Source organism: Zonotrichia albicollis, chromosome 13 (genome assembly GCF_047830755.1).
Source record: "Zonotrichia albicollis isolate bZonAlb1 chromosome 13, bZonAlb1.hap1, whole genome shotgun sequence".
Classification (NCBI taxonomy): Eukaryota; Metazoa; Chordata; class Aves; order Passeriformes; family Passerellidae; genus Zonotrichia; species Zonotrichia albicollis.
This window is the reverse complement of record NC_133831.1, coordinates 12,449,978-12,470,698: the sequence shown is the minus strand read 5'-3', so window position 1 is coordinate 12,470,698 and position 20,721 is coordinate 12,449,978. Positions and strand designations below refer to the sequence as shown.

General features: G+C 42.4%; 2 protein-coding genes across 2 annotated transcripts; one reads left to right on the top strand and one right to left on the bottom strand.

Moving 5' to 3' along the window:
- Positions 1-2,924: 2,924 nt before the first annotated feature.
- Positions 2,925-13,266, bottom strand: CES2 (carboxylesterase 2). The gene is made up of 13 exons (XM_026798210.2): positions 13,115-13,266; positions 12,366-12,570; positions 11,935-12,073; positions 11,538-11,671; positions 10,050-10,203; positions 9,730-9,831; positions 8,810-8,908; positions 8,197-8,337; positions 6,956-7,036; positions 6,127-6,274; positions 5,364-5,513; positions 3,535-3,607; positions 2,925-3,386 (listed from the first exon to the last, which is right to left on the bottom strand). The coding sequence occupies exons 1-13, from the start codon at positions 13,188-13,190 to the stop codon at positions 3,197-3,199; spliced, it is 1,692 nt and encodes a 563-aa protein (XP_026654011.2). The 5' UTR covers positions 13,191-13,266; the 3' UTR covers positions 2,925-3,196.
- A 1,184-nt stretch (positions 13,267-14,450) lies between these two features.
- CIAO2B (cytosolic iron-sulfur assembly component 2B) lies at positions 14,451-17,641 on the top strand. The gene is made up of 5 exons (XM_074551052.1): positions 14,451-14,801; positions 14,917-14,994; positions 16,403-16,528; positions 16,976-17,021; positions 17,422-17,641. Exons 1-5 carry the CDS (start codon positions 14,667-14,669, stop codon positions 17,517-17,519), a joined length of 483 nt encoding a protein of 160 aa, XP_074407153.1. The 5' UTR covers positions 14,451-14,666; the 3' UTR covers positions 17,520-17,641.
- The last annotated feature ends 3,080 nt before the right edge of the window (positions 17,642-20,721 follow it).

The following is a 20,721-nucleotide window of genomic DNA, read 5'->3' as shown; positions in this document are numbered from 1 at the left end:
CACAGGTGTAAACTCTGCACTCCTGTTTGCCTGCTTGGGTGCTGCTCTGTATTCTCTCACTGTCTCCTCTTACCTGGGACTGTTTTTGTTCCTGGCAAGGGAAAACTGTTTCTATGCAAGATGGAAGTGCAGGAATTCCTCCTTGTGGCTCAGCTCCCACACTGGTGAGCATTCATGCCTCAGCTCACTTGTGACACACAAGCTACAGAAGGGGTCCTTTGCTGCAAAGGCAAATATCCTGTACTCCACCTGCTGCTCTCCCCTTTTGGTGTAACAAAGTTATCTTCTATGACCTGATCTTTGCTGTTTTAATAGACTCTATATTTTCGCATTTACTTTCCTTTTATTTTCCACCTTCATTACTGTTTTAGTTTCCAAGCTTTTCTCTTCTTTGCTCTACTCACTAATTCTCTCTCAAGTAGCCACTCTGCAACTACTCTGAGCCCACATCCCATCCAGAGGCCTAGAGAAACAGCCATTCTGAAAATAGTGTGTGTGCAGACCAATTTCTGTGACCTCTGCCCAGCCTACTTACAGTAGGATAAGATAACAAACAATGGGACTTTAGATCCCTACAGCCTTGCCTGGAGATACTTTGGTAGATCTACAAGCATGGCATATATGCTTTGCAAATGTGGAGACTCTTACTCCAGTGGCACAGACTTGTAGAATCTGAGGACAGTGCTACATACCTGGTGAGTATGATTCTTGAATCCTGTTTGGCATTCAGTTAAAGAGATTTTGCAGGTTGCCCTCAATCAGTGAATAATGCATAAGTCATAATGTGGCATAATTTATACGTGAATAATGCACAAAGGTCAATTAAAAATTCCTGCCTCATGATGACCTTTACCTCTTTGTACTGCAATAAATGGCTACCTGTCCTGATTTCAATAGCTGAAAAAAATAGACAAATATTGTAGTAATCACATATCCTCTGAACAGAAAGAGACATGATTCTCTCCCAGGATTTTCCTGGGAAGCTGTGAGAAAGCTCAGAGAAAACAATTCTTATCTCCATTTGCTGCAGCGGTTGTTGTGCACATGTGGAATGTGTTATGGAGATTGTTTACCAAAGGGTGGTTTCTTAACTGGACACTGGTGGTGGTGTTTGGATTCATTGACCAATTGGATCCACATGTGTGTATGGGACTGTCTGGCAAGGAAGATGGGTTTTTCATATAGTATAGTGTAGTATGGTACAGTGTACTATAGTGTGGTGTGGTGTAGTGTAGTACAATAAAGTGATTGATCAGCATTCTGCAGTCATGGACTCAATGCTCGTTATTCCCCGCTCAGGGGACCACTGCTACAATAAAATATCACAGCCCCTGCTGAGGATTCAATGAAACTACAGAATGTAAAACTTGAAGCTAGAGCCTCTGAAGCTTGGACAGCTTTACCACATGCTAAAGAAACAGTGTGACTCTCGCCTCAGGAGACAGGAGCATCACAGTGCTTATCTCTACATAGAAATCAGTAAGATCTTCTGACATTTTCCACTGTGATTTTAGTGCTGGCCTGTGCTAGGAAGTCAATTCAACTGCACTTTTCTGCATACACATGATGAGTGTGTGTTCTGTGCACACCCATACACAGAATATCTCCTGTTTGTCTCCTTTTAAAGGAAGTGACACATTTCAAAGGTTTGTGCAATGAAGATTTAGCGCAACTGTTTTGAAATTATATTCCACTCACACAACAAAGGAGGTAAAAGAAAGAAGTGAGGACAGATGCTTAGGAGGAAGTTTTGCTTACCAAAACTGCAGTGGTAAAACAGTCTCACCCTGCTCCTGAGTTCCACCTGGCAACAGAACTTGGGCAAGAAAATGTAGAAAATCCCACCCTACTTCTTCCAGTAATTTGGAAAGAACAGATGGGTAGCTAGTTGGTGTAGGACATTATTAGCCATGAACAATTAAAAATTCTTCCAGAGATATAGAGGGGAGCTGAAGGGAGGGGGAACAGATGTTCATTGCCCTGTAGGACGCGTGGAGCTGAATCCCTGCTGTGAGGCACCAGAGCGACCAGGAACGTGGCTGGGATTGTGGTAATCACATAACCTCTGAACAGAGAGAGAGAGAGACACAGCTCTCCCAGGATTTTCCTGGGAAGCTGTGAGAAAGCTCAGAGAAAGAATTAAAACAATTATTATCTCAATCTCTGCACCTGGCAGGCAATCTCTGTTTGTCAAAGATGTCTTTGACATCTGTTTAATGTCAAAGGAGGAGTTGTCCCTTCTTGACCAATAGGTGAGAGAAGATTCCTAAAGGCCAATCCAGGTCTTAGGACCACCATTATTTCTACAAGAACTATGGATTTCTAATAATAAAGTGCCTTTTCATGCCTTCTGATGATGGAGTCTCTGTACCACCTTCGTGGTTCCCAGTATCCCTTTGGTGATTTGGGATAGCTGGAGCAGCCTAGGAGCCAGGTACAGCAGACAAAGACATGGCAGAGAAGTGATTGACAACTCTGCCATGAAGAGTGCAAGTCTTGTTCTTGGCAGCCAAAGCACCCTGGAGGGGCCCTGGGACAGACCCAGTGCTGGCAGTGAGGCTGTGAGCCAGTGCAAACAGGGACAGTGGCACAGGGCACAGCCTGGAGCACACAGAGAAGCACTGGGGAAAAGACAGAAATCTTAATCCTTGTAGGGGAGCCACAACTAAATTTAAAAGCAGAGAATTGTGGTTACTGAAGAATTTTTCTCCCTTTTCTAACATTTGGGAGAAGTCTTAATTCCAGCACTACTGTTACAGGTTAAGTACCACAGCAGTCAGAACTATCCTGTCTCAGTTGAAAAACCAACAGACAAAGCAGAACCTTCTGTAGTTTCATCTTCTTTCCACAGGGGACATTTCTGTATTTACACCACACCAAAGCTTCTGTACCACCAATAAACTTGGCATCAAGATACTCACAAATTGGGTCTTCATTGATTTCCCTTTATTAAAACAATGTTGCTGCTACATTCTGTCTTCAGTCATGGGGAGTAACAGAAAAACATGAGCATTGGGGAAATTTGGTAGCTGTATTTGACAAGTGAGGATCAACTGGAATTATTACAGTGAATAATTGCAGGTATGACAACTGTGAAGAAAAGGTGAGGGAAACACAATTTTATCCTCAAATATACTTCAATTAATTTTTTAATATCCTAATATTTTGCATATTATGTGCACGTTTAGACTGTAAACTATAACTCTAATTTAAACTTCTTGTTTTGCGTGCTTTTGCTCTTTGTCTTTTCAAGGATCACTTTTTTCCAGAATTCTACCTTCTTTTCTTTCAACTTTCTGTCTTTCTTTTGTTGTAGATTTATCTGCAAGTATTCTTCATTTAGGTTGTAAGATGGCCATTCAACCAGACCTTCTCCGTTAGGATTTCTGTAAGCAAGAGGAAAGAAGAGTGAGTGCCCTTTTCAGTCACAGGGGAATTCAATCCCACAAGTTAAGACTGAATCAGTAAACCAGACAATTCCCCATGGAGTCAGTGCAAAGCAGCAGTATCTGTCATGAACTTCATGATTCTTACCCATTTCGAGCAAAGTTAGCCCAGTACTTCATTAGAGTTCTGCTGAGGTTCTTCTCTTCCTCTGTAACTTCACCTGAAAGACACAATACAGAATAGCTGCTCTGTGTGGCACAAATCATGACATGGCTCCTACTGCAGCAGCAGATTTCCCTCTGTGAATGTGCTGGCAATTGGCAATTCCAATGTGGCAATTGCAACACCACTGGCCAACATCACTCCTACAGCAAGCATCAGGGCATTTCAGCACTCCTCATGAATGACTTCAGCATCATTACCCTGCTGTAGAAATCTGGGAATTTGGGAACAAGGAAATAAGGTGATGTGCCTGTAACCTTCCAGGAAATCAGAGCAGAACCAAAAAACCCCACGTGTCCTGCATCCCAGTACAACTCCAGGAATGGGCCACATGGCTGTGTTTCCTGGATCCCATTCTAGTTTTGTGGGACTGAAATTCTCCCTATTATTCAGAGCATGACCAGGCAAAGATTTCTCCTTTCTCACACAAGATGGTGCCACTCCATTTCTCAGCACTTCAAGAGTATTTCTTTAAATATAGTTATACATAACATAAGCTCACTGTATCACTAGGTGAGAATTATTTCAGTTCCTGTGTGTTTTTAATTATAAATGCATCTCAATACACTAAGAAAAATGTTTGGTATCTTAAAGCCCTTGATAAATTCAGGCAAAAGAACTGTTCAGTGTTTCCTAGTGCCAAATGGTATGTAATTAAAAAAAAAAAAAAAAAAAAAGGAAAAGGCTCTGGTAACAGATTAACAAAGGGCTTTACAACACAGCTGGATTGCTCCAAAGTTCAGTGAAGTAAAAGGAAATACTTTCATTTATGGAGGCTTTGACGTACATATTTGATCAGACTATGAACTACTGTGTACTGTGCAAATCACTAAAACAAAAGCAGAAAAAAAATAGTGAATTCACTTAAAATAAGCAGAATTTTTGTGTCTCTGTCAAAAGAAGAACTGTTCCTAATATGTTTCACAGGAAAGAAAATACTTCATGCTGAGTACTTCTGTCTTAGGCATATGTAATTAAAGGATATTGCTGGATTAATTATGTTCCTTAAGAAGTGGCATCATGTTTCTTAACTGTTCAGTGACTGGCAGAGTCATTGGGAATATAAAAACGTGGGATTCTGACAGAGGGAACTTCCAGAATCCCATGGAAATTTTAGGAGTACACCCTTAATCCTCCCTCAGTGGATTGGTTCCATTGGAATAAATGCTGAAGTATTAATTGAATTGTGAGGCAAAACAGACCTAACCATTGGATCTTCACACAAAAAATGAAACACGGTAATTCCAAGTCTTGCTCTGAACATGGCTGGAATCACTTCCTGCAAAAGAAGCCAAGATCCCCATTCTCTGGAGCCTGACAGCCCACGGGATTTCCTCAAAGGAGGAGACACTGGCCTAAACTCCTCAGGAAAAGAAGAGATCCTAGACTTCCTGCTCCCCAAGCACCCTGCAAATTTAATTGATCTTTCCTTCAATTTAATTTTCAGCCAAAGCCATTTGAAAAATTCATCACAGTGCTGGGACAGTGACAGTGAATTTTCTAGGAAATACTCTATTTGCTGAATTTCTGACAAGATGTGGGACTGACTGTGCTGCAGACCAGGCAGACTGTAAAGGAGAGAAGCTGGAGAAGATGCTTAAATGCATAAAACCAATTCTGCCAGGAGAAAGGGTTATGGCTTGGTCTCACTGCCAATATATGCACTTTAATCTGATGGAAATTAATAGAACACTGAATAGAAGAATGCCAGGGCTACAGGACTCATTCAGGAGCGAGTGGTGTCTGTTCCTTACTGCGGAGCTGGATGTCCCCAGCCAGAAATGGCCCCCCAAAGACAAAGCCAACTTCATCCCCATGGTCAGCCTTCACATAGTCAGGTTTGCTGTCCCTGAATGCACTGGCCCGGTGCTGGAACTCAAAGAAGTAGGTAGGAGCTCCAGACTCTGCAAGACATAACAAACAGGGAGTTACAGAAGAGATACATAAACTTCAGCTGTCATCAGCTGTTCAAAATACTGCTTTAAAAAGAGCTTTATACTGGGCACATTTCTAGTGTAATTGTTAAATTCAAATATGTACTTCTACTTTTAATGCAAAATTAAGTGCTAGCTTACACACACACACACACAAAAAAAAATTGGAAGATCCACTCTAAGATAACATAGAAAAAACAAAATATCAAATTATTTCCACTTTGGAATATCTTGGCATGACTTGTCTATACCTACACACCAGAAAATTTACAGACCACAGAGTTGCTGATTTCCCAAACAGCCATGGGCCAAAGGACAAAGGTGCTTTGATATGTTTTAATTTTTAAGCCTGTATACTTCAGTTAGCAAATATTTACTTGTGTTATCATGCTCTGCTCTCAATGTATTGTGATTATAAGCACACTTATACAGAGATAAGGGACACAATCCTGCAGACCTGTATCATTGCTCTCAGTGGGAATCTCAAGAAGGGCTGCCTACATATGACAGGATTTGTGTCTGCATCATTTGATCCAGCCTGCAGCAGGCGGTTTGAGTGTCCCACTGCTGCTGATCAGCTTACCCCTGTGATAATTCAGTGCTTTAATGGCTGGCATGACAATTGCCATGTCCCCCAGCAGGTCCAGGAATCCATCCCGGAGCTCTGCAGGGTCCTCTGTGTCTCCCAGATATTCATCTAAGATCATGGGCAGAAAATCTGAGGGTACATCCTAAGAGACAAGAAACAAACAGACAATCACAGTCTAAATTAGCAGCTAAATTTGCCATCTTTTAAACTTCAGAGATTCTGCAAAGGCACAAATGTCCAGGACAGCACCCATGTTAATGGGAAACAAAACCTATTCATGCTTTTTGTGGGCAAAACACCCCAAACAAACCAACCACCTTAGGTCAAATTTGCACCAGATTTATATGGGTTAAAACCCTGCAGGAATAAGTGTAGATCCAGCAATTTCTACTGACAATATCTTCAGCTTCTGTTTTCATCTGGAGAAGAGAGATGGGAATCACAAAAGTAAATTCTCAGTCCTTGAAAGATTTATGCACCATTAGACAAGAGGACAAGGCCAATGGGATCTCCAAACAGTGTAAATTTTCAGGGTTAGAAATTGCTGCTTGAAAGATGCAGTAATCCCACAAATATGTAAGATAAAAGTATTCTTTGAGGTCTAGAATGAAAAAGGCATTTTCCCAAATGCCAGGTCTGGCTCAATCCTATTTCTGTGTAATTCCATACACCCTGGTCATTCAACTTTGCTGGGATTCTCCCCAGAGCCTACCATGGCCTCAGCCCTCAGTAACACCACGACTCACGCAGTAATACCCAAATCTGTTACATACATGAAAAAGAAAATTCACTTCTCAAATTAGATTAGTGCAGCAGTACTTACAATCATTGGTAGAAAAACATCTACAGTTGAGGCAATTGATTTTCTATCTCCTATTTCCCTCAAACTTTTCATTTTTGATGTCTGTACAGAGAGAAAAATCAATGTTATTAGCATACCATTCAATGTCTCCATTATTTTAAACATTGATACTACATTACTCCATTAATTCTTACTACTGGTGTTTATTTTTAAAGCATCATATGATATGCAAAAGTGCAGCCCAATGCAGCAGCTGCCTTGAAAAGCTTTTATTTACTGCAGTAAACGTTGTCTTGGTGAAGGTTTCTAGATAAACCATTCCTAATACATAGTTTATCCTTAAATCAATGTTAAGAAACTTGTAAGACTAGAAAACATGAGGGCAGAGCTGAAGCAAAAAGCTGCTTCTGTCTCAAGGCTTATTGTCATTCTCTTGGGGGAGATCTTAAAAGTCACTGACTGTTAAGTCTGTCTCTAGTCCAATTGTTTGAGCCCTTTGAAATAACCCTAATGCAGAGTTCTTCCTCTTTTACAGCACTGCATAAAACAACTCTTCTGCAAAATAAATTCAAACAGATTTCACTTTGCATTGTTATTCTGGGATTTACAACCAGCAGCAGCTGCTTTGTAGATTCAGAACAAATGCTTGGTACTACACAAAGGAAATATTTAGGAAATAACAGAAAGGGACAAGGAAGGAGAGGACACAAGTCCATCTCCTGCAGTTTTTGTGCACTGAGAGCATTTGCCCATGTTTTGGAGGCACCCATTGAGTTCCCATGAGAAAGGAGAATGGGCTGGGCATGTGCATTGTGCCCTCACTCTGCCCCAGGTGAGATTTTCAGATGAAAGCTCTTCCTGCAGGTTATGATACCAAGGGGAAGCTGGTCAAGGTGATCAGTGGCACATTTTTAAGCACACTGTGCATCAACCCTGACTACTGAGCCTGGTGGGGAAAGGATTGGCTGTACTTGTCTTTCAGGAACAAGTCCTTGATTGTTGCATTCTTTTGCTCTCTCTGCCTGGATGAGGGATTAAATCTGTAGGATAAGAAAGCACTGCACAAAACTGACGTTCCAGCTGCTGTTAACTTGCAGGATGAAGCCTCTCACCCTCTGTGACCCAGTGGTTCTGGGTCACTGCAGAGCCATGATCTAAGCAATGTTAACCTTGTATGTATTTCCATCACTGCAAAGTCTTGTCCTATCACTTAACACAGACATTAAAATCACAATAAAAATAAAGAATAGACATTAAATCACCGATCTAATGTTCCAGCCAAATTCATTGTTGGTGACTCCTATCATGAACGGGACTGCATTGAATTCTTTTCCAGCCAATATCTCCTCAGGTGGCTTATGAAGAAACACTCCATCCAAAACTAAGGGTAGAAATGAGATTTCCTGAAAAAAAAGGAAAAAACAAAAGATGAAATTAGTTGTTAATAGTATTTCCAATTTTTCCTTCAAATCATGTAAGATGTCCACACTGAATATCCAAAATGCAAAAAAGGGCTTTAAGAAATTCAAGTATCTACAGCCACTGTAACATAAATTCAGTTTGGCACAAGAGTGTAAAATGCAGGCCTGGCTGGGTCAAGTGTAGAGCAATGTAAAGGGTCCCTGATCTGGGGCTGTTCTGACATTAAAACACAGGGCTGCTCAGGCCTTGCTCACAACTTCACAGGTGCTGTGACACTGCCAAACTTCCAGAAAGAATCGATATGTGAAATTGCTTCAACATTTAGGGAGTATTTTGACAAAAGATAAGAAAAATCAACTTTGGAACAGAGCATCAATGAACTCTGATCAGAGGCTGAGCTAAAGTTTTGCAAGTGAGCCATTAAAAGTTCTGTTGCCATGAAGTGACACCTACCTTGCTGTTAAGGACTATGTGCTCTGCTTCCTGCTTCCTCAAGCAGCTCAGCAGGGAGAGGGAGCTGCTTGCAGCACACTTGAAGATACTGGCAATTTTCTGAAAATTATCAACAAAGACAAGCACTGTTATAAAATCATTATACATGCTGCTGTTAAGAGCTTCTTAGTGGCAGATTTAAGTGAGCTTGATAGATCTTTGAGTATTTTGTTTTACTCTTTGATCACAAAGTGGAATCATTCTGCTGTACTTCTCTTTGTTGCTGTATTTCCATTCACTGTTTTTTCAAACTGCTGTAGAGATAATACAAGCTTTAGCATAAACCAAATAAGGAAAGAAAATATAGAAATATTTACATTATTACTGTCTGCCATTACAGGAAAAGATATTAAAAGGCACTCATAGAAAGTGATTTTATTTTAAGTTTGGGTTTTTTTGTTGTTTTTATATTTAATTAATTTACCTCACATAAAGACCCTCCCTAAAAGACTGTAGGTCAATAAAAAGCTGAATTCTTCTTCTGGATTCTTGTCAAACTTTCCATAATAAATATCAGAGTTACTGTATCAAGTACAATGGGTATAAAAATGGAGATTTGCCTGGCTTGATATGTGTGTGACTGAAATGCCTTTGCCAGCCCACAGCTGTTACAATCATACAGCTTTCCAATCTATTTCTAACACCAAACAGACCAAAATTCAACAGGTGTGCTGCAACAATTAACTGGATCAACTTTGTTGCATGGTATACAATGACATTTTTCCCTTTTTTCTTTTAAACAAATTATCACATAGAAGTATCCTCTAGATATCCACATATACCCTTTAAATATCCTATATAGATATATAGTATCCTTCTATCCATAGAAGAAGCCTATTTTAGGCTATAAAGACTTTAAAATGCAAAAAAAATGAGCTTACCTCAAGATCTGTTGAAAGACGTAAATTTTTACTGGGGGGAATTATAATTCCACTCTCTGATATTGCTTTATGAAAGAGACCCTTAGATAAAGGAGATAACACCTGCCAAGAAGGGAAGAACAAAAAGTATTTATTCTACACTAACATCCTTACCTTACAACTTTTTGCTAGTTATAGTCTATTAACTCCTGGATTCAGTTGGGAATTACACATCTTTATTTGCTAAATCTCCAGATTTCGCCCAATATGCTGTTAAACTTACTGTCAAAAATCATAATTAAGCTTTTGAAGATTTTTATTTTTATGTACTATATACCTACATGTGCAAAAACAGCGCAAGATCCTGCAGATATCCCAAAGAGAGTGACAGAAGCTGGGTCTCCACCAAAGTGCTCGATGTTTCCTTGCACCCACCGAAGGGCAGCAACCTGGTCCAGGTACGCCCAGTTCCCAGGGGCGTGCTCGTCACCAGTGCTGGAAGGGAAGCACAGAGCAGTGGCACAGTGACAGTGGCACAGCAGAGCCACCTCAGAAAGCACAGTGACAGTGGCACAGTGACAGGGGCACAGTAGAGCCCTCTCAGGAAGCACAGTGACAGTGGCACAGTGACAATGGCACAGCAGAGCCACCTCAGAAAGCACAGAGCAGTGGCACAGTGACAGTGGCACAGCAGAGCCCTCTCAGGAAGCACAGTGACAGTGGCACAGTGACAGGGGCACAGCAGAACCCTCTCAGGAAGCACAGAGCAGTGGCACAGTGACAGTGGCACAGCAGAGCCCTCTCAGGATGCACAGAGCATCCCTCAGCACAGTGACAGGGGCACAGCAGAGCCCTCTCAGAAAGCACAGAGCACTGCTCAGCACAGTGACAGTGCCACAATGACAGTGGCACAGCAGAGACAACCTCAGGAAGCACAGTGACAGTGGCACAGTGACAGGGGCACAGCAGAAGCCACCTCAGAAAGCACAATGACAGTGGCACAGTGACAGTGGCACAGCAGAGCCCTCTCAGAAAGCACAGAGCAGTGGCACAGTGACAGGGGCACAGCAGAGCCCTCTCAGGAAGCACAGAGCACTCCTCAGCACAGTGACAGTGGCACAGCAGAGCCCTCTCAGAAAGCACAGAGCAGTGGCACAGTGACAGGGGCACAGCAGAGCCACCTCAGAAAGCACAGAGCACTCCTCAGCACAGTGACAGTGGCACAGCAGAGCCCTCTCAGGATGCACAGAGCAGTGGCACAGCAGAGCCACCTCAGAAAGCACAGAGCAGTGGCACAGTGACAGTGGCACAGCAGAGCCCTCTCAGAAAGCACAGAGCACTGCTCAGCACAGTGACAGGGGCACAGCAGAGCCATCTCAGAAAGCACAGAGCACTGCTCAGCACAGTGACAGTGGCACAGCAGAGCCACCTCAGCACTCTGTGCTTAGTGCAAAGTGACCAACAGCCCCTCAGGCTCCCACCTCAGCCCCTGACTCCCTCCATTCTCTGCTCAGGTACACCCCTGGCCTTTACTCTGCCTGAGTTTTTGTTTTACACAGCAGAGGATGGAAGCAAAGGCCAGAACAAACATCCTGTCCTGCACCAAATAAGCCCAGCTAAGGACTGATAGCAGGCTGCACGACCATGCAGATGGAATGTACAGACATTTCTCAGTGTTCTGAAGTCCTGATGTCGGTGAATTATGTACATTTAAACCACTCTAACAGTGGGAAGCTGATATAGAAGCTCAGCACATTAAGCAACCAGAACTACCCATGCTTTCAACATGACAGCAAGTACTTTTTACAAAGTGAAATAGGTGTTCTTACTTGAAGAATCCAAGGAGTCCCAGTCTGTACTGAATTATAACCACCACAACATTCTCATAGGCTGACAGTGCAGAGCCATCATAGCGAGCAGCACCACCAAATATGAAATTGCCTCCATGGATCCACACCATTACCTTGGAAACAAAAGGGTGAGACACATCTTTATGTACTGGTTTGCAGATTTCACTTGGAAAAGGAAAACAACATCAGAGAATTGGGAACACCAAATCACCGAAGCACGATGGCTGCTGAGTTTCACATTGGTGGACATGGAATTTTACATGCTAATATAATTTCTGCTTGTGCAGCATCACATTTTCAAAAGCAGTTAAGTCTCTTAGGAGCAATCATTACTTGCAAGCTTTATAAAACACAAGTTTGTTCAATGGTTACATACAGGTAACTTGTCCTTCTTGCTTGAGCCAGCAGGGCTGTAAACACTGAGATACAAACAGTCCTCAGAAGTTTGGAATGCAAGGTGCTTTTCTTTGAAGTTTTTTTCAGCTGTTTTCAACAGGGACAGATCTTGAGGACAGCTTCACAAAAAAAAAAAAAAAAAAAAAGCACAATTATTAGTACTAAACCTGCAATAGCATCAAGGTAACAACAGTAGAGAAAACTTCTTTTGCACCCAGCTGAATCCCCACAGGGTGCTTGAAATTTGTCTTATCTATAATCAGTGAGAGGTGCAGCCTGTAAAAGCACATCTCCACACCTGTACTAGAAACATTCCAGCAGTACTGGCAGTGCATCCACCACCAAATATCAACTCAGGCCTCTGCACCCCAATAAACACAGCTCTGAGCAGCACAAATGAACAGCTCTCACAGCGGTGGGTGAGAAGTTGCATCTCTCACACCAGTCCAGGGTTCAGGTGGTTCAGGTGGAGAAAACCTCAAGGATCCAAGAGGGGCTTTTGCAAAAGGAATTCCAAGGAAAACATCGACAAGCTTGTCTGTGCCCTTCACATTTGTCTGTGTTCCTTTGAGCCGTCCGAGTGCAATGGTCACTTCTGGCCCAGCACCACTCTGTCCTAGGTAACACAAAAGGAAAAAAAAAATTAAATTGCACCTTCATAACTATCACACAGACTTTTCCATTAAGTATTCTTAACTGATTGTTTAATTTAGACCATTTCAGGTTATTCCTTTCAATTTTGTTCAGTCTTCATATTGCTTTGGTGGAGTGACAGACACCCCCTGCCAAGCCCTCATGCCAGTGTCACCTGGAGCCAGGTAGGGCAGGATTTTGTTACCCTGCAAGAGCAAATTTCAGAGCAAACAGCAAACCCATTAACACTTCCTAAATTTATCATTCAACAAAATCTTAAAAATATTTTGTTTAGAGAATTCAGAAATGCTGCTGCTTTCTACCTTTCAAAAAAGACAGAAAGCTTTATTTTCATTAAATCATCTGAAAAAGTTTCATCTCACAAAACCAGTAATTTTTGCATCATGAAGGCAGTTTGGCAGATTGGTAATCAAAGCAGAAGAGATTTACCGCCTTTGTAAAAATCATTGGCACTTGGCGCAGTGGCTTCCCCAGCAGCAAGAACAGCACCAGCTCACAGAGCTCACCTTCTGCCCCGCACACGAGGAGCGCTACAAAGCCAAAGCAGGCACAAAGGACCGCGGTCGGGCTCGCAGGAGCCATGGTCACCCCCGGGCTCCCGGGGCCTCTCTGCGCTTTTATGCGGAACAGGAGGGGACAAAGGTCCCGGCGAGGGCAGCCGGGGCACGGAGCGAGGCTGAACCGCGGCGTGACCGGCAGCCAACGCCTCCAGAGCGCCAAACACAAACAGGAGAGAGATACGGACCCTGCTTAGCGATACAGCCCCTGATTATCGATACGGCCCCGATTAGCGATACAGACCTGATCAGCGATACAGCTCCGACTATCAATACAGACCCTGATTATCGATAGAGCCCCTGATTATCGATACAGCTCCCGATTATCGATAAAGATCCTGATCAGCGATACAGCCCCGATTATCGATACAGCTCCTGATCAGCAAGAGAGACCCTGATCAGCGATACAGACTCTGATTATCGATACAGCCCCGATTATCGATACAGCCCCTGATCAGAGATACAATCCCTGACTATCAACAGAGCCCTTGATTATCGCTACAGCCCCGATGAGCGACACAGCCCCTGATTATCAATACAGTCCCGATCAGCGATACAGCCCCTGATTACCGATATAGCCCCCGATCAGCGACACAGCCCCGACTATCGATACAGCCCCTGATCAGAGATACAGCCCCTGCCTATCAACAGAGCCCCTGATTATCGCTACAACCCCGATTAGCGACACAGCCCCTGATTATCGACACAGACCCTGATCAGCGATACAGCCCGGTCACCGATGCAGCTCTGATTATCGATACAGCTCCCGATCACCGACGCAGCCCCGCAGGGCGGCAGGGCCTCAGGCGGTCCCGGCAGTGCCCGGCGCCGATCGCCGCTCCTTCATTCACCGGCTGCCAGCGCCACCGGCGGAGAACGCAGGGCAAGTCTGAACACAGAGCTTAAATGCTATCAAGTTCTTTAAAACCCCCTTAAAACAACAAAAAATAGCACCAAAACGCCATGACAAGGAAAAAGCAACAAAACCCCTAACCCGCCCCCCCCCCCCGCAACAACCAGGACTAGATTACAAATGACTAGAAAGTAACAATAAGAAAAGACAAATGACTAGAAAGTAACAATAAGAAAAGAAAACCAAATCAAAATAGTAAATTCTTGCCTTAATCTCCTTTTAGAGGGGTGTATGAAGCCAAAGTATCTCATCGCCACACGACCACACCAGTTTAAATTTGTGCGGGGTTCTTTCGTTTGACTTTTCAGAGTAAGGAACAGATGAGATAAACAATTACATCGCAGCATCCTCGGCAGCGCCGGACACTGCGCCACCGACTCCATTCGCTTCCAGCCCGGTGCTGCGGCCGAGCCGGGCTCCGGGGAAGCCCAGGAGCTCCGGGACACGCCCGAGGAGCCGGGCCCGCCCCGCTCCCGCCACAGGCCCGCCCCGCCCCGCCCCGGGCCCTTCCCGATCCAGCCCCGCTCCCGCCCCGGTGCGGCGCCGATCCCGCTCCGGGCTGGTTCCGGTGCCGGTTTCGCTGCCGCCATGGTGGGCCCGGGCGCGGCTCCGCTAGAGAACGCGAACCCGCTTATCTACCGCCGCTCCGGGGAGCGCCCCGTGACCGCCCGCGAGGAAGACGATGAGCTGCCCGACGCCATCGACGACCGGGAGATCTTCGATATCCTGCGGGAGCGGCGGGCAGGGCCGGGCCGGGCCGGGCTGGGCAGGACCGGGCAGGGCAGGGCCGGGCCGGGCCGGGCCAAGCGGGCAGCGCCGCTTTCCTTAACGCGCACATCTCATCCGCTCCATCAATGACCCCGAGCACCCGCTCACCCTGGAGGAGCTGAACGTCGTCGAGCAAATGCGAGTGAAAGTGAGATCCCGCCGGGATGTGCTGCCTCAGACGTCCGATAATATAATATAATATAATATAATATAATATAATATAATATAATATAATATAATATAATATAATATAATATAATATAATATAATATAATATAATATAATATAATATAATATAATATGTATAAATAATAATTAAATAACAATTAAACAAGTAAATAATACAATTTTAAAATATTATAATATTTAATAATATGTAACACAATATTAATTACATATCAAATAATATATAATAATACATAAAATTGATTACTGATATTAAGTATAATAATAAATATAATAATGTATAATATGTTAAAACTTCAATATATATTAAATAGTATATTTTAATTATTTTACATATTAAGTAATATATAATATAATATCTAAATATAAATATGTAAATATATTTCGAATAATGATAATTTATATAATTATAACACATTTAAATATATTATATTTAAATAATAATTAAATAATTATTATATAATATTTAAATATTATATTTAATATATAACACAATATTAATTACATATTAAATAATGCATAATAATAATACTACATATAATTGATAATTTATATTAAGTATAATAATAAATATAATAATGTATAATATTTTTAAATTATTCAATATATATGAAATAATATATATTAATTATAATACATTATGTATATATTAACCAATATATAATGTAATATAATACAATATAATATTCAAATATATAATATTTAAATATATTTAGAATAGTTATAATTTTACCAAATATAATATAATACAATATAATATTTAAATATATAATGTTTAAATAATATTTGAATAATATAATATCTAAACATGATAATATTCAATTATATATAATGCAATATTAATTAGATATTAAATAATACATAATACATATTTGATAATTGATTTAAAGTATAATAGTAAATATAATAATGTATAATATATGAAACCTATTCAATATATATTAAATAATATATATTAATTATGTTACAGTATACATGTTAAATTATAATATAATATAATATAATATATTATATTATATTATATTATATTACATTATATTATATTATATTATATTATATTATATTATATTATATTATATTATATTATATTATATTATATTATATTATTTAAATATATAATATTTAAATATATTTAGATTGTGTATAGTTTTAATGTTTATATTATAATTTAATATGTATAATATTATATATATTTAACATAGTATTTACATAGTAATGATACATAATATTTTATAATATTTAAATATATTGATAGTGTTTTCCATAGTGTTTAACTGTATTTCCAGCAGCACCTAGGCAGAGCACTGCCAGGTGCCAGCGCAGTGCCCTGCGGGCTGGGTGCTGTGGCGGTGACAGCGGTGTCCCCGCAGGTGGACGATGCCCAGAGCACGGTGTCGGTGGAGTTCACGCCCACCATCCCTCACTGCAGCATGGCCACGCTCATCGGCCTCTCCATCAAGGTCAAGCTGCTCCGCTCGCTGCCCGAGAGGTTCAAGGTGGGGATCAAAGCAGAAGTGGGGGATGTGTTTGGAAAAATTAAAAAAAAAAACAGGAAAAAAACAAGCTTGCAGTGAAAAATAACTAGAGCTTTTTTTAGTTTTGTGTGATGGACCCTGCAGGAAGCAGAGAGGGCTGTGGGTGAAATACCAGCACGCAGTTCTGGGGCTGTTGTCATGGCCAGGGGGTCTGAGGGCAATCACTGCATGCTCTGTGCCAGGCAGGAGGGCAGCTCTCATCCTTTCTGGAGCAGCTTAGGCACCTGCAAATGCAGAATACTCTGCAATTTTAGACTTTTATTTTATTCTGTTATATTGACTAACTGATAGTGGCAAGAATGTCCCTTCTCCCTGCTTTTTGTCGCTATTTCATTTTTATTAGTTTCAACTTAATCTGCCAATGTTTTGTTGAACTCGTCCCCTGTTTGTTGTGTGCTGCTGTTTCAGCTGGATGTTCACATAACTCCAGGAACACATGCCTCTGAGCACGCAGGTAAGGCTTTTAGTCCTCTCTTGTGTGGTCTTCATATTTGTTTTAATCTTGAAAATTACCCACAGCTGCAGAGCATCTGCTCCGTGTCTGGGACTTTCTGTGCCAGATCCTGGGGGATGTCCCACAGCGGGATCACAGAGTGTCACTGAGATTGGGCTGCAGTGTTCTCTAAACACCTCCTCAGGCTGTGCTCTCAGTCAGTCACTGATTATGTGCCTGAGCACGTGGAAAAGGGGAGGAAATGTGGATTTCTTGTGTCCCACCTGAGGAGCAGCTGTGGCAGAGACAGAGCCCGGGGTGCCCTGGGCATCCCCAGCCCTGCAGCACCCTGAGCTGTGCTCTCTCAGCTCAGCACACCCAGTGCCTCTGTCCTGATGTTTGCTGTGGGTTTTTCCTGCAGTTAACAAACAGCTCGCTGATAAGGAGAGGGTGGCAGCTGCTTTGGAAAACTCTCACCTGCTGGAAGTGGTGAATCAGTGTTTGTCTGCTCGGTCATGATTGCCTGCTGAGGAAATCATTGCTGTTCTGATCTACTCAACTGATTTTGTATATAAGTGGTGATGTTACAATTTACATAAAACGGTGAGCAAAATAAAATCACTTAAATTCTCTTGAGGAAATGTTTCTTTGCTCTTTAAAAAAATACTATGCTTACAGACAGCTACAAAAATACAATAAAAATTGGCTTTTTAATTGTATGAGTCATTGCATGGGTAGAATTTTCCATTAAAGATATTTTTTCAACTTATTTTTAACTGGTTTCTCACTACTAAAAATAAGTTATAAGCTGCACTTTAGAAGTGGATTTTGCACACTGGACTTCACAAGTACACCAAGGTAACTTTTAGTTAAAATCTTTACATTCCTGTGACAGTTTCAGACTGTTAAAACAGTTTTACTTTCAGACATCACAAGTTGTAGAAGCTGATGTGTGCAAAGCTGGAGGACATTTAGCAGTAAGTGTCCTCACTTCCAAATCGTGTCTGGTTTTAATTATCTCACCTTAGATTAGCCAGATGTGGAGGGCTCTTTAGACCTGTGTAAAACATGATTTATTTTTAATTACTGCTTCATAGTGGTAGGAAATGCAGTGTCTTTGAAGGAGTTTTTATTTGTGCACCTGCAATACAGGAGTCATTACCAGTTCTCAGTATGAACAGCCCAGCAGGCTCTGCTGAAAGACTGTCCTGGCAGTGTTTGACAGCTAAGGGACAAGTTTTGCTCTAAATGCTTTGAGATTTAATGCTAAAACCCAGCCTGTGCTTCTGGTTTGGGAGCTGTGACATTCACTAAACTGTTCTCTTTGGCAGACATTGACAATAGAAGAACTGATTTAGAATTCATTTAAATTTTTGTAAAGGATGTCTCTAGTCCTGGACCACATGGAAAAATAAGAACCTGTTGAGAAATCCTGTTGGGTATTTTGGTATGTATATCTCAGGTTTCTGTGGTTGAAATGGCTCCCGAGGTATCAGAAAGTCTCTTTTTACCCAGCCCTGTGACCAAAGAAGAAGTTGAGATTCGTTGGTTCTGCTTTCCAAGGTTATTTATTTTCTCTTATCTGTTCCATTCTTTCTCTGACCTGCTGAGATCTGTCCAGGTTGTGGCACGGTCCCTGCCCTTGGGGTGGTGTTGGCTTTTTATATTACGAACTACCTGTACTTTATTTACAATAATTTTTCAATACCTATCACCTATGTTAGGCAGTGTGTTCCTACTCTAAACCAATCCAGAAGTGCCACCATTCCAGCAGGAGATGGAGGGCAAGAAGAAGAAGGACGGGATTCCTCCATCTTGCCTCTTGAACCCCCATTCTAAAAACCCCAAAATTCTACTTTTTCACCCTGTGATAAATTCACTGTCATTCTGCTCAAACTATTGTGGCTTGTAACTCTTCACACAAAGTTGGGAATTGTTTCCATGGGTTAAAATTGAAGGCACAGGTGTTTGTGACTCCATGCCAAGGTCTCTGAGCCCCCTGACAGGGTCTGGAATCACCCAGGGCAGCCAGAGGAATGTCCTGGGTCCCAACACATACACCCATTGCAATGTAGCCTTCTTTGCCATCAGTTATCTGGAAAATAAGAGGTACACTTCCTATAAACATAGGTTGTGCTCAGCAGTTTGATGGGCAGTGCTTTGTACTCCAGTAGCATTTTCCCTGGGAGGGTCTCAGGTGCTGTTTGGAAAGGGTGAAGCTCATGCACATTGTGTAAAGCTCAGCCTGGCAGTGCAGTCCAGTGCAGTGCTCCAAGTGTGAGTCCAAAGTTACCCAGCAAAGCAGGAGAGGGAAAAGCCAGACCCTGCCAGGGCAGAGCTGAGCTTTCCTCTGCACTGGGCTGCAGAAAATCAACTGCAGCAGCTCAGCTCAACTCTGCTGAGCTCACTTGGCTCAGCAACCTCTGAATGGGCAGCACTGCTGGGATTATGAATGAAACTGCAAATAAAGACAGCATTTATGTAATATTAGCATTGGGCAAGGAACAGAAGGCCCAGCTTTGCTGTGCCTCTCTTGTTGAGTCACTGAACTGATGAGTTCTGACACTGCCAGCATTTGCAGCACAGATGAAGCTCCAGCCATGGTGATGCATGCAGGCAGCTCCTGGGCACCATGCTTGGCTGGTTTCATTTTGCTTTCTGGTTTTTGTGGCTTTTTACAAAGAAAATAAATTTTGCCCCCAGATTTTGGGGAAGAAGGAAATGCAGGTATGTGCCAGGGGGAAAACAGGAGGATGATTAAGCTGTCAACAGATTGCTTCAACCTGCACTCCAAACAGAGGAGGGATCAGTAAATGGTGCTTTGCTGAAGCTCTGCTTGGCTTTCACCACTGCCTAATACTAGTGTGAAATAGTTTGTTGGGATGTTGGCACTGCCTCGTGAAGCACACTGTGCACAGCAGCCCTGGGGAGGCACTTTGCACCATTTACCTTCTCAGAGAAGCAACAGAAGGTGTATGATGGTTTATGTTTATTGTTAATAGTTGGGGGATGACTTTTCAGTACGGAGGATCTGCTGTGGGCTCTCAAAGCAGGGTTCTGACTCTGCTGTTTAGGGATGGAGAATCTGGTTGGTTTAGATCTGGTGTGTTTGTTTAAGTGATGTGGGTATTATATTTACCACAGAACCAACCACAGTGGCTTTGCTGAAGGCCCCAGGCCCTCCTGTCCAGGCTCCTGCAGCTCTGCATTGCTGATAATGTACCCCCAGTTCTGGTGAAAACCTTCCACCCTGCTTTTGAGGATCATTAGCTGGTTCCTATTGCATGGAGACAAAGTGGGAGAACAAAACACTAATTTGTGTAGAAATATTTTGTTTCGGATGTTTATTATTCCAAAACTCCACCCCTAAATTTAGCCTCTGGAATGCTTTGTAATAGGACACATGCCATGAGAAAGGATGAGCAGCTGTGTGGAATACAAACAGACTCGTTCAAACCCAGGAAAAATGCCAGGAGCAGGCATCTGCTGTGCATTCCTGAGCTCTGGACAGAGCCTTCCAGGGCAGCTGGATGGCATTCCCCATTCCCAGTGTGCTCCCAGGGCTGGCTGGATGGCATTCCCCATTCCCAGTGTGCTCCCAGAGCAGCTGGATGACATTCCCCATTGTAGGAGCGTTGGGGGGTTAGCACTGTTGGGATGGATGGAGATGAGAGATCTCTGCAGCCAGGTCAGGAACTTGTGGTTTATTGCAAAGGGCCTG

Bases quoted from the DNA above. Each gene is read 5' to 3' on its own strand.
- CIAO2B (XM_074551052.1), top strand. From the start codon at position 14,667: ATGGTGGGCCCGGGCGCGGCTCCGCTAGAGAACGCGAACCCGCTTATC. The intron at 14,802-14,916 runs ATCCTGCGGGAG...TAACGCGCACAT, and splicing joins ACGACCGGGAGATCTTCGAT to CTCATCCGCTCCATCAATGA. The intron at 17,022-17,421 runs GTAAGGCTTTTA...TTTTTCCTGCAG, and splicing joins ACATGCCTCTGAGCACGCAG to TTAACAAACAGCTCGCTGAT.
- CES2 (XM_026798210.2), bottom strand. From the start codon at position 13,190: ATGGCTCCTGCGAGCCCGACCGCGGTCCTTTGTGCCTGCTTTGGCTTT. The intron at 12,074-12,365 runs GTGAGAGCTGTT...TTTTTTGTGAAG, and splicing joins GCAACTTCTCACCCACCGCT to CTGTCCTCAAGATCTGTCCC. The intron at 8,909-9,729 runs GTAAGCTCATTT...GATAATTTTCAG, and splicing joins GTCTTTCAACAGATCTTGAG to AAAATTGCCAGTATCTTCAA.